This window comes from Oncorhynchus tshawytscha, linkage group LG28 (genome assembly GCF_018296145.1).
Source record: "Oncorhynchus tshawytscha isolate Ot180627B linkage group LG28, Otsh_v2.0, whole genome shotgun sequence".
Taxonomy (NCBI): domain Eukaryota; kingdom Metazoa; phylum Chordata; class Actinopteri; order Salmoniformes; family Salmonidae; genus Oncorhynchus; species Oncorhynchus tshawytscha.
In genome coordinates this window covers 9,242,939-9,255,596 of record NC_056456.1, presented here as the reverse complement: position 1 = coordinate 9,255,596, position 12,658 = coordinate 9,242,939, and the positions used below count along the sequence as shown (strand labels likewise).

The 12,658-nt window shown below is 44.4% G+C and overlaps 1 protein-coding gene across 9 annotated transcripts in view; it reads left to right on the top strand.

Moving 5' to 3' along the window:
* LOC112226651 (receptor-type tyrosine-protein phosphatase S-like) overlaps positions 1 to 12,658 on the top strand; it is a 101,959-nt gene that overhangs the window by 65,296 nt on the left and 24,005 nt on the right. For all 9 annotated transcript variants that reach the window (XM_024391107.2, XM_042307986.1, XM_042307985.1 and 6 more), the window contains 3 exons: positions 284 to 420; positions 921 to 1,065; positions 12,554 to 12,648. In XM_024391107.2, the coding sequence (XP_024246875.2) occupies positions 284 to 420; positions 921 to 1,065; positions 12,554 to 12,648 (377 nt within the window). The remainder of the gene's footprint in view (positions 1 to 283; positions 421 to 920; positions 1,066 to 12,553; positions 12,649 to 12,658) is intronic.

Sequence of the window (12,658 nt, the reverse complement as noted above, 5' to 3'; positions counted from 1 at the left end):
GTGTGTGTGTGTGTGTGTGTGTGTGTGTGTGTGTGTGTGTGTGTGTGCGTGCGTAAGTGCGGGCGTAAGTGCGTGCGTAAGTGCGTGCGTACACTATTTTCTGACCTGGTGCTTCAGTCATTTTTAAGGTTAGTCACATAAATATTGCGTAGAGTCTTCCATCTTAGTAAGACTGGTCTGTTTCAATAAAGGATTAATTGAACAGTCTAGAAGCTACTAATTGACTGAATGCTAGAGAGGTGAATTCTAACTCTTGTCCTCTCTCCTGTCCTGTCCCCTGTAGTTCCAGGGCAGCCAGGGAAGTTCAAAGTGGGAAAGGTGACAGACACCAGTATACAGCTCACCTGGGAACCGTCCTACATCAAGGAGGGCATCGTCAACTACGAACTGCTCTACAAACCTGTCAAGTTTGGCAGCCTGGTAAGACTTCTTCCATACGAAGTACATTTCATTAACCTTTTACTGCAGTGGGCTACATTAGGGTCACACAGAGTTGATTCTTGGTAGTCTTGATCAAGTACACCTCACACACATGGTTATTGGCTTCAAAGAAAGAAGACAGCTGTACTATGTCAGATATAGAAATGTAATCCATTTGGATTTTGCATCCCAATATTACACTTGATATACATCACAGAAAACTGAAATATAACAACATCGTTTGACATAGAAACACCAGATTCATCTTTGTTAATTATGAAATTGGTTAATTATGAAATTATGAAATATATTAATAACATTCCAAAGACTGCAGGAAAGAACTACGATTATTAAATTGATATAATACACACAGATAATCCAGAGTAATCCCTCCATTTCTTTTTTCTTTTTCTTTCTTTCTTTCTTTCTTTCTTTCTTTCTCTACCCCTTCTCTCTTTATTTTATTCATGTTCTCTCTTCCCCATCTCTCTCTCCAACAGGAGAAGTTGACATTCGGGCCTAGGGCGTCGTACACAGTGGAGGGTCTGAGGGCTAATACAGAGTACTCCTTCTCCCTGGCAGCCATTTCCAACAAAGGCATCGGAGCCTTCACCAACGAGCTGGTCCAGAGGACATCACAAGCCAGTATGTTTTCCTTTGTCACACCTGCAAACACACACTATGTAACGTTAAAGTGTTCTGCTCTCCTGCTGCTTGTAATCCCACACAGCGCCAGAGTCACTGGACCCTGGGAGTCGTCCACACACTTTCTTGTCCTCTCATCCATTCCTTTATCCTGTGCACTCGTCCATCCCCCTTATCCATCTCCTCTGTATTTCGAGTGTGCCTGACGTCCAGCGAAAAGTCCCAGGCGGACGCCGCTTTCTGTTTTTCCCTCCTCTTTCGCTTTCTTCACTCCTTCATACGGTTTCCTTTCCTTCAAAGTTGGTCAAAAGTGGACTTTTTTCTCCAGTTCAGGTCAGCTCACTGTTACAGGTCAAATGTCAATAGTCGTGAGGATATTATATATGTTTTGCCTTTATTAGAGGTAAGTGTTGGAGGCAGTAATAGGTCTGTATCCTGCCTTAAAGGTAAAATATTCCTTTTTAATATTTAATTATATATTTGTTACCTGGGAAAAATGTACACCTCATGACTTACATAGGACGTACATTCACCAACAGAATCTTTCTACATGCCTTACCTACAAACGAAGGTTAGACCCGTGGGTGGCTGTTGAGGAGACAGCAGGCTGGGGAGTGACTGAATGCCTTTTATTTCATGGAGCAGAATGCATTTCACACTCAGCTTGGCACAGTTAGCGTGCCACTTGGCTTTGGTGCACGTCGTGAATGTTCCCCCAGGCTACTGGTACTAAGACTGCAGCTCAAGTGTCAGACTCACATATCCGTCAAAATCCAAAAATACTCCAGTCAAATGCACACTTTTCCCTCTGCACCTTTATTTGGTCAATGTTTCGGTTCAGTGTGATGTGTGGTGTCTCTGGTTGCATGGTAAGAAGGTCCTGTCTGCTATTAGTCGGAGAGACGGGTGAGTGTCTCAAACAGTGCCTGTTTATGTCTTTTATCTCTACTGCTCTTCTGTCATGTGCCTTCACTCTTGTTCTATCTCCTAGTTCCTCTGACGTTGCACGAGGTCAACTTTCATGAAAGTATTTGTTTTTGGTTCTAGTTTCAGTTTCCTCAAACCCTGCTCTCCACCTTTTTCTATGACATTTCAAATCCCCGAACCTCATTTTAAGACATGAGATAGGGCAGTTAAAGAAGCACTAAAAGATATAAAGAGTTTGGCAAAGTTCCAACACAATTATTACATTCCACTGAGGAGGTCAAGGAACCTTTGGTAGCAAGACAGAGGGTTAACTGCTGAACTCTATACAGTATCTGTGTCGTTCCACCAATAGACTGACTTTTAGGTAGTGTAATTTGGTAAAAATATATATTTATTTCACCAAATGTTTACATTCTGTCATAAAGAGCACGTTGAAGTTCATCAATCAGTCAATCAAATGTTATTTATAAAGCCCTTTTTTACATCATCCCGATATCACAATGCACTGTACAGAAACCCAGCCTAAAACCCCCAACAGCAAGCAACGCAGATGTAGAAAAACATGTTTTCCCATCTCAAGAGGTTAAATTAAGAAAATGTAAAATAATAATATATATATATATATATATATATATATATATATATATATATATATATATATACTGGCAATTAAAGTAACAGGGTTGACCGTAACAGGGTTGACCTTAACAGGGTTGACGTTTTCAAACAATAAAGCAGTAAGCAATAACTCCTCTTGTTACAGGGGGGAATGGAAGCTTTGTTGTGTGTCACAGGGAGGGAAATTGAATGCAAGATTCACAATATATATATTTTTTAACACATTTCATATCTATCTGTGGGTAACAGTGTTGACGTGCAATTAAAAAGGAATGGTTTCACCATATTAAAACAACAGTTCAGTTCACGTAACAGGGTTGACCTAAATTCATCTTCAGAAATGACTTGGTCAAAGTAACTAGGGCTTTACATTGTTGGTGAAAACATTGCGATTTTGGGGGGGGTTGAGTGAGTTGAAGTCTTTATAATCTAAAACCTGAGGAGAGACATGTCAAAATGCATTTTCCATGTGGAAAAAAAAAAGATGCTGAGAATATAAATAAACTTCTTCTATAGAAACGGATCCTCCGTATCGTTTAATAATTCGAAAGCAGATCATTCAATCAACATTCCTACTAGTCCCAGCCTAGGGGGCATGTTTTAATGAGCTTGGATCCCAGGAAAACAATGAATTTCTAAGTTGGGTCCCAGGCTGAAAAGGTATAAGAACCCTTGACCTGCAGTATAGCTCTGTTCTTATCCAGCCCCACTAAGCTAGTCATAAATAATTGTGCTGCCATTGGTCAGAGCAGACAAGTGAAAGCCTTTCATCCGGTATCAGTTGCATATCCTCCTGGGCGGTAATTAAGTTGTCCACTCTGCATGGATACCCCCTGCCTTCTCCTTTATCTTATTACCTTGCTAACATTATTAATTTCTTTCTTCCGCCATAATGGCTTTGTCTTCCGTGTTGGAGCCTTTGTTTCTCTGTTTAGCTGAGTCATGTTTGTTTGTCTTTAGAGGCCTTCTCTTTTAATTTAGTTTTGTATTATTTTCCCTTATAGTTGAGTTTTCCTTGGTTTAGTTTCAATTCCTTTTTCCACCATTTTCTTATATTATTGTTTTGCTTGGTGTTTTCAACCTCTCTCTGTCCCTGTCTCTTTGATTTCTCTTTCTTCGCTGCGTTCCTTACTCCCCTGCCCCTGCAAATGTCCTCTTCCTGCCCCTCGTCCAATCAGAGCCATCGGCTGCGCCCCTAGGCGTGTCCTGTGACAGCCCCAGGTCCACCTCCCTGAGGGTAAGTTGGAAACCACCACCCACTGAGACCCAAAATGGCGTGCTGACTGGCTATGAGCTGCGCTACCAGCAAATGGTGTCTGGGGCCAGGGTCGAAGGTCAGGGTCCGGAGGTGAAGGGGCCTCCCATCCCCCCAGAGCAGGGGCAAGTGGTGTTGGAGGGGCTAGAAAAGTGGACCTGGTACCGCGTTATCCTGGCAGCTTTCACTACCGAGGGGTCCGGACCGGAGAGCCCGGCGCTGCTCTGCCGCACGGACGACGACGGTGAGTATGTGTGTGTATGTGTGTGTGTGTACATTGATCAACTGATCAATGTATTGATAGAGTAATTATATGTTGTGTGTGGATGATGGCGCCAGAGGAGATGGCAGCCGTTTTACGATCACCTAACCAATTGTGCTTTTGTGTGTGTTTTTTAGTGTTATTTGTAAATTGTTTCTGCCACTAAGTCTTATGACCTAAAAGATCTTCTAGATATCAGGACAGCGATTACTCACCCCATACTGAAGGAATACTTTTTTTTAACAAGTCGGACGGGAAGGATTTCCTTCAGACGCCTGACAAGGCCCTCATCCCTATCATTCGCTGGAGAAAGAGACAGAGTTATCGAGGACAAAGGTCTGGGTGCCTTGTAAAGAACCAACGGATAATCTCCCTTCACCATCGGTCCTATTAGCCAATGTACAATCAACGGAAAATAAAATAGACGAACTACGATTACGTATATCCTACCAACAGGACATTAAAAACTGTAATATCTTATGTTTCACTGAGTCGTGGCTGAACAACGACATGAATAACATACAGCTGGCGGGTTTTAAGCTTTTTGGCAGGATAGAACAGCGGCCTCTGATAAGACAAGGGATGGCGGTCTATGTGTATTTGAAAAACAACAGCTGGTGCACGAAATCTAAGGAAGTCTCAAGGTTTTGCTCGCCTGAGGTAGAGTATCTCATGATAAGCTGTAGACCACACTATTTACCGTGAGAGTTTTCATGTATATTCTTCGTAGCTGTCTATTTACCACCTCAAACCGATGCTGGCACTAAGACCGCACTCAATGAGCTGTATGTAGGCATAATCCTCCTGATTCCTGCTTACAAGCAAAAACACCAGGAAGCACCAGTAACTTGGTCAATAAGAAAGTGGTCAGATGAAGCAGATGCTAAGCTACAGTACTGTTTTGCTAGCACAGACTGGAATATGTTCCAGGATTCTTCCGATGGCATTGAGGAGTACACCACATCAGTCACTGGCTTCATCAATGAGTGCATCGATGACATCGTCCTCACAGTGACCGTACATACATACCTCAACCAGAAGCCAAGGATTACAGGCAACATTTGCACTGAGCTACAGGGTAGAGCTGCCGCTTTCAAGGAGTGGAACTCTAACCCGGAATCTTATAAGAAATCCCGCTATGCCCTCAGACAAACCATCAAACAGGCAAAGCGTCAATACACTACTGAGATTGAATCGTACTACACCGGTTCTGATACTCGTCGGGTGTGGCAGGGCTTGCAAACTATTACAGGCTACAAGGGGTAGCACAGCTGCGAGCTGCCCAGTGACACAAGCATACCAGATAAGCAAAATTACTTCTATGCTCGCTTCGAGGCAAGTAACACTGAAACATGCTTGAGACCATCAGCTGTTCCGGATGACTGTGTAATCACGCTCTCCATAGCCAATGTGAGTAAGACCTTTAAACAGGTCAACATTCACAAGGCCGCAGGGCCAGATGGTTACCAGGACGTGTACTCCGAGCATGCGCTGACCAACTGGAAAGTGTCTTCACTGATATTTTCAACCTGTCCCTGACTGAGTCTGTAATACCAACATGTTTCAACAGACCACCACAGTCCCTGTGCCCAAGAACACTAAGGTAACTTGCCTAAATGACTACTGACCCGTAGCACTCACGTCTATAGTCATGAAGTGCTTTGAAAGACTGGTCATGGCTCACATCAACACCATTATACCAGAAACCCTAGACCTACTCTAATTTGCATACCGCCCCAACAGATCCATAGATGATGCAATCACTATTGCACTCAACACTGCCCTTTCCCACCTGGACAAAAGGAACACCTATGTGAGAATACTATTCATTGACTACAGCTCAGCGTTCAACACCATAGTGCCCTCAAAGCTCATCACTAAGCTAAGGACCCTGGGACTAAACACCTCCCTCTGCAACTGGATCTTGGACTTCCTGACGGGCCGCCCCTAGGTGGTAAGGGTATGTAACAACACATTTGCCACGCTGATCCTCACCACGGGGGCCCGTCAGGGGTGCGTGCTTAGTCCCCTCCTGTACTCCCTGTTCACCCATGATTGCATGGCCAAGCACGACTCCAACACCATCATTAAGTCCGCCGACAACACAACGGTGGTAGGCCTGATCACCGACAATGAAGAAACAACCCATAGGGAGGAGATCACACTGACAGTGTGGTGCCGGGACAACCACCTCTCCCTCAATGTGATCAAGACAAAAGAGATGATTGTGGACTACAGGGAAAGGAGGGCCGAACACGCCCCCATTCTCATCGACAGTACTGTAGTAGAGCAGGTCGAGAGCTTCAAGTTCCTTGCCATCCACATCACCAAACACACCAAGACAGTCATAAAGATGGCATGACAACGCCTATTCCAACTCAGGAGACTGAAAAGATCCTCAAAATGTTCGACAGCTGCAGCTGCAGTCCCCTGACTGTTTGCACCACCGCTCGGCATCCGACCACCAGGCGCTACAGAGGGTAGTACGTACGGCGCAGTACATCACTGGGCCAAGCTTCCTGACATCCAGAACCTATATACCAGGCGGTGTCAGAGGAAGGCCCTGAAAATTGTCAAAGACTCCAGTCACCCAAGTCATAGACTGTTCTCTTTGCTACCACACGGCAAGTGGTACCAAGTCTGGGTCCAAAAGGCTTCTTAACAGCTTCTACCCCCAAGCTATAAGACTCCTGAACAGCTAATTAAAGGGTTACCCAGAACCCTCTTTTACCCTGCTGCTGCTCTCTGTTTATTATGTATGCATAGTCACTTTAGCTCAACCTACATGTACACTACCATTCAAAAGTTTGGGTTCACTTAGAAATGTCCTTGTTTTTGAAAGAAAAGCACATTTTGTTGGTCCATTAAAATAACATAATATTGATCAGAAATACAGTGTAGACATTGTTAATGTTGTAAATGACTATTGTAGCTGGAAACGGCAGATTTTTTATGGAATATCTACATAGGCGTACAAAGCCCAATTATCAGCAACCATCACTCCTGTGTTCCAATGGCACATTGTGTTAGCTAATCCAAGTTTATCATTTTCAAAGGCTAATTGATCATTAGAGAACCCTTTTGCAATTATGTTAGCACAGCTAAAAACTGTCCTGATTAAAGAAGCAATAAAACTGTCCTCCTTTAGACTAGTTGAGTATCTGGAGCATCAGCATTTGTGGGTTCGATTACAAGCTCAAAATGTCTAGAAACAAAGACCTTTCTTCTGAAACTCGTCTGTCTATTCTTGTTCTGAGAAATGTAGGCTATTCCATGCGAGAAATTACCAAGAAACTGAAGAACTCATACAACGCTGTGTACTACACCCTAAAACAGAAAAGCGCAAACTGGCTCTAACCAGAATAGAAAGAGGAGTGGGAGGCCCCGGTGCACAACTGAGCAAGAGGACAAGTACATTAGAGTGTCTAGTTTGAGAAACAGACTCACAAGTACTCAACTGGCAGCTTCATTAAATAGTACCCGCAAAACACCAGTCTCAACGTCAACAGTGAAGAGGAGACTCTGGGATTCTGGCCTTCAAGTCACTTTTACTTTATATTTTTTACTTATGTGTTTTTTTCTACCTAACACTCGTTTTTCTTAGAACTTTTTAAAGCATTGTTGGTTAAGGGCTTTTAAGTAAGCATTTCACTGTAAGGTCTACACCTGTTGTATTCGGCGCATGTGACAAATACAATTTGATTTGTGTGTGTTCCTCAGTCCCGGGTGCGGCCCCTCGGCAGGTGGAGGTCCAGCCCTTCAACTCCACGGCCCTCAGGGTCACCTGGCGATCTGTGTTGGCAAGGCAACGCCAAGGCCAGATCCGTGGTTACCAGGTGCACTATGCTCACGTGGAGAGCGGCTCATCACGCACCCTTCCCCGGATCAAAGACCTGCTATTGGACGACAGCCAGGTGATGTCATCACTAATCTTACTATTCTTACTTCCAATTTTCTTTAAAATATTTAATTGGAGTATCTTCGCAACAGTGAAGTGCACACTTAAAAGGATAACATACACCTTTGCCAGCTGTCACACCTCTGCAGATCACGTCAGGTTTGTAGCGCTAAAGTGAAGCAAATCGTTCGCCTTACATTTATCTCACTTTGAGACTTTGTAGTTAAAATGACTTCCCCCTACGCTCTTATTTCCTCCTCCTATATCTAATCTCCTCTCTTGACTCATTCACTCCTCTCTCTCTCTCTCTCTCTCTCTTCCCTCTCTTTCTCTCCCCTCTGCGTCTTCCCGTGGGATCAGTTTGTGGAGGATGACTTTACTGAATACGTGAGTATGGCTCATTCTGTCAGTATTAAACTGAACCTTATGTGGTACGTTGCATAAGGAAGTTATGAAACCCTCATTAGGAGATGCCTTCTATCTGAGAGACAGCCAGTTTGTAACATGTCTCTATGTGAAAGTAATAGGGCAGAGTAAGTTCATGCTCATTGATGTTTTAGTGGAGATAGGACAAGAAAGGAAGGGGTAGGCAGGAACGGAGACGGGAGGGATGAAGAGAGAGAGGTTTTATAGAGGTTTAGCTGAAAAATAAGTGTGTGTGTGTGTGTGTGTTACCCTGTAGGAGATGATTGTGGGGGGTCTTAAGCCAGAGACCTCTTACTCTGTGTCTGTGGCTGCTTACACCACTAAAGGGGACGGAACACACAGTAAAGCCAGGGTGGTGCAGACACTGGGGATTGGTGAGCATCACACACACACTCAAAAAAGGATGAGATCACTTAAAAATGCACGCACCCATAATACACACACCTTACACCCAGGCTACAATAGCATATTACACATACAGTGCCTTGTGAAAGTATTCGGCCCCCTTGAACTTTGCGACCTTTTGCCACATTTCAGGCTTCAAACATAAACATTTTTGTGAAGAATCAACAACAAGTGGGACACAATCATGAAGTGGAACGACATTTATTGGATATTTCAAACTTTTTTAATAAATCAAAAACTGAAAAATTGGGCGTGCAAAATTATTCAGCCCCTTTACTTTCAGTGCAGCAAACTCTCTCCAGAAGTTCAGTGAGGATCTCTGAATGATCCAATGTTGACCTAAATGACTAATGATGATAAATACAATCCACCTGTGTGTAATCAAGTCTCCGTATAAATGCACCTGCACTGTGATAGTCTCAGAGGTCCGTTAAAAGCGCAGAGAGCATCATGAAGAACAAGGAACACACCAGGCAGGTCCGAGATACTGTTGTGAAGAAGTTTAAAGCTGGATTTGGATACAAAAAGATTTCCCAAGCTTTAAACATCCCAAGGAGCACTGTGCAAGCGATAATATTGAAATGGAAGGAGTATCAGACCACTGCAAATCTACCAAGACCTGGCCGTCCCTCTAAACTTTCAGCTCATACAAGGAGAAGACTGATCAGAGATGCAGCCAAGAGGCCCATGATCACTCTGGATGAACTGCAGAGATCTACAGCTGAGGTGGGAGACTCTGTCCATAGGACAACAATCAGTCGTATATTGCACAAATCTGGCCTTTATGGAAGAGTGGCAAGAAGAAAGCCATTTCTTAAAGATATCCATAAAAAGTGTTGTTTAAAGTTTGCCACAAGCCACCTGGGAGACACACCAAACATGTGGAAGAAGGTGCTCTGGTCAGATGAAACCAAAATTGAACTTTTTGGCAACAATGCAAAACGTTATGTTTGGCGTAAAAGCAACACAGCTCATCACCCTGAACACATCATCCCCACTGTCAAACATGGTGGTGGCAGCATGATGGTTTGGGCCTGCTTTTCTTCAGCAGGGACAGGGAAGATGGTTAAAATTGATGGGAAGATGGATGGAGCCAAATACAGGACCATTCTGGAAGAAAACCTGATGGAGTCTGCAAAAGACCTGAGACTGGGACGGAGATTTGTCTTCCAACAAGACAATGATCCAAAACATAAAGCAAAATCTACAATGGAATGGTACAAAAATAAACATATCCAGGTGTTAGAATGGCCAAGTCAAAGTCCAGACCTGAATCCAATCGAGAATCTGTGGAAAGAACTGAAAACTGCTGTTCACAAATGCTCTCCATCCAACCTCACTGAGCTCGAGCTGTTTTGCAAGGAGGAATGGGAAAAAATTTCAGTCTCTCGATGTGCAAAACTGATAGAGACATACCCCAAGCGACTTACAGCTGTAATCGCAGCAAAAGGTGGCGCTACAAAGTATTAACTTAAGGGGGCTGAATAATTTTGCACGACCAATTTTTCAGTTTTTGATTTGTTAAAAAAGTTTGAAATATCCAATAAATGTCGTTCAACTTCATGATTGTGTCCCACTTGTTGTTGATTCTTCACGAAAAAATACAGTTTTATATCTTTATGTTTGAAGCCTGAAATGTGGCAAAAGGTCACAAAGTTCAAGGGGGCCGAATACTTTCGCAAGGCACTATATTATACAGTATATTCATGTATTAAACGTACAATGCATAACTGACATGTTTGTGCCTCTCCTTCCTGCTCTTGTCTGCAGTGCCTGGTGCCCCCTCCCTGTCAGTGCGCCCGGGATCTGAGTCCTCCATGGTGGTGAGATGGGGGCCCCCTTCAAGGGGGTCAGACTCAGGTCCAGGTGCCAAAGGGTCTGAAATTCAGATCCAGGGTTACCGGCTACAGTTTGGGCTGAAGAATGCCACTCTGGACACTATAGTGGAGTTTTCGTCCAGGGAGCGAATGTACACTCTCACAGACGTAATTCCAGGTTTGACCTATGTCGTTACTCTTTCTGCCAAAAGCCGGTCGGGGTATGGAGATGAGTCGTGGGAGGAACTCGAGATGCCCGAGTACCCACCCAGGGGGTACCCCCAAATCTTGGAATCCATTAATGCCACCTGCTGTTCAATCCAGTTCTCCTGGCTACCCCCTGTGCCAAGCGAGCGAAACGGCGTGATCACTGAATACACAATAGCTTACCGGGAAGAGGGGGGTCTTGACCCTATGGGCATTGACCCTCTCGGTCCTCCTCGCCAGATCACACTCCCAGCCAGTGAGTCCAGCTACACCATCCTGGGCCTGAACCACAGCACTGGGTACGAGGTGCAGATGTGTGCTCACACCAGCGTAGGTCCCGGCCCCTTCAGTCCCCCGCTGCTGTATCGCACAATGACATTCGAGACAGGTAGGGCTGGCCTGGGGCCTGTGCACAGGGCTCAGGAGAAACCCCCCTATTCACTCTAAGCACTGGTCTAGAGTCATATTTGTCTGCCTTAATTTGAACCTTGAATATCATAGTCCAAAATGCAAAGCTGACTCTGGGCCAGTTCTAAGGAGTGACTTTCATCCACAGAGTGGTTGAAAACTACAAAGTCCACTGGAAAATCCCAGTCTCCTCCACCCACCCACCCACACCCACCACCTCCTCCCTCACCTACCCCTCACCTCCAAGGAAAATGAACTGAATGCCACAGGAATGAATGTATGGAGAAACACTCTCACACACCCACAGGTAAAAGTCAGTAGAAAAGCCGGGTAGAGGTTGTGAACTGTGAGGTAAGTGTTGAGTCTTGGCTCATTGGCTGAACGAGGCTTTAGTTTAGACACATGGTTGGTATCTAAAGGTAAGCTTTTACATCAGTCAATCCCTCACCTCCTTTTGGATTGACTGAACCTATTCCAACCTTTGTTGATGTGGTGTGTTTTTTAACCCTAACACTCCCAGCAGGCACTAAACCACTAAACACACACATTCTTCAGTTCTGTTTCTCTCCCTCCACTCCTCATTCTGATCAATCAATCCACCTCTTCACCTCCTCCTCCTCCAAACCTTCATCTATCGTTCCCACTAACTTGAATTCAGATCAGTCTAAAGACATGCTCCTACCCCATCACTCACACAGACACCCACTCACAGGTCTACAGGGTGGAAACGGAGGAGTGGAGAGGTTGATTGGCACAGGGCAGTCTAGATTGACCCTGCCTTGACTGTGTCTATATGTATCTTACAGGAGAATGATGTACGTCTAACCTCCCCTCATTCCCTTCACAGCGACCCCATAACCCTTTGAGAAGATAGTTATTTCGAAGTTACATATTCTGTGTGTTCTGTTCCGGGAAATCTACCAGAGCGAGTTAGGCTAGAATGAGATAAAGTAGGATTAGGCAGATGATGTCGTAGTAAAGAGGAAGTACAGTGCACACAGGAGCCAACGGTTCTTATCTCTTCTATTCTTCAATTCTATTCACTCTTATTTGGTACCCAGTGCGTACTTCCAAAGAATGTTGAGATGTATGACATCACTGTCGTGTCCTTCTTCATCTTATTTTAGGAATTGGGATCCTTTGTTATAGAACCTACTAGAATGGGTTGGTAGCCTCTCCACAAAGGGTTGTGGACCGTTGAGACATGTGAATAGGACGGACTACACCTCAACTGATCATTTGTCTGTTCTCCATCTTCCAATCAGATGTCCCGAGAAACTTCTCAGTGAACCTGGCGACCAAGACGAGTGTTCTGCTGACCTGGGAGTTCCCTGACAGCCCCTACCCATACCACTTTACTGTGAGTGTGC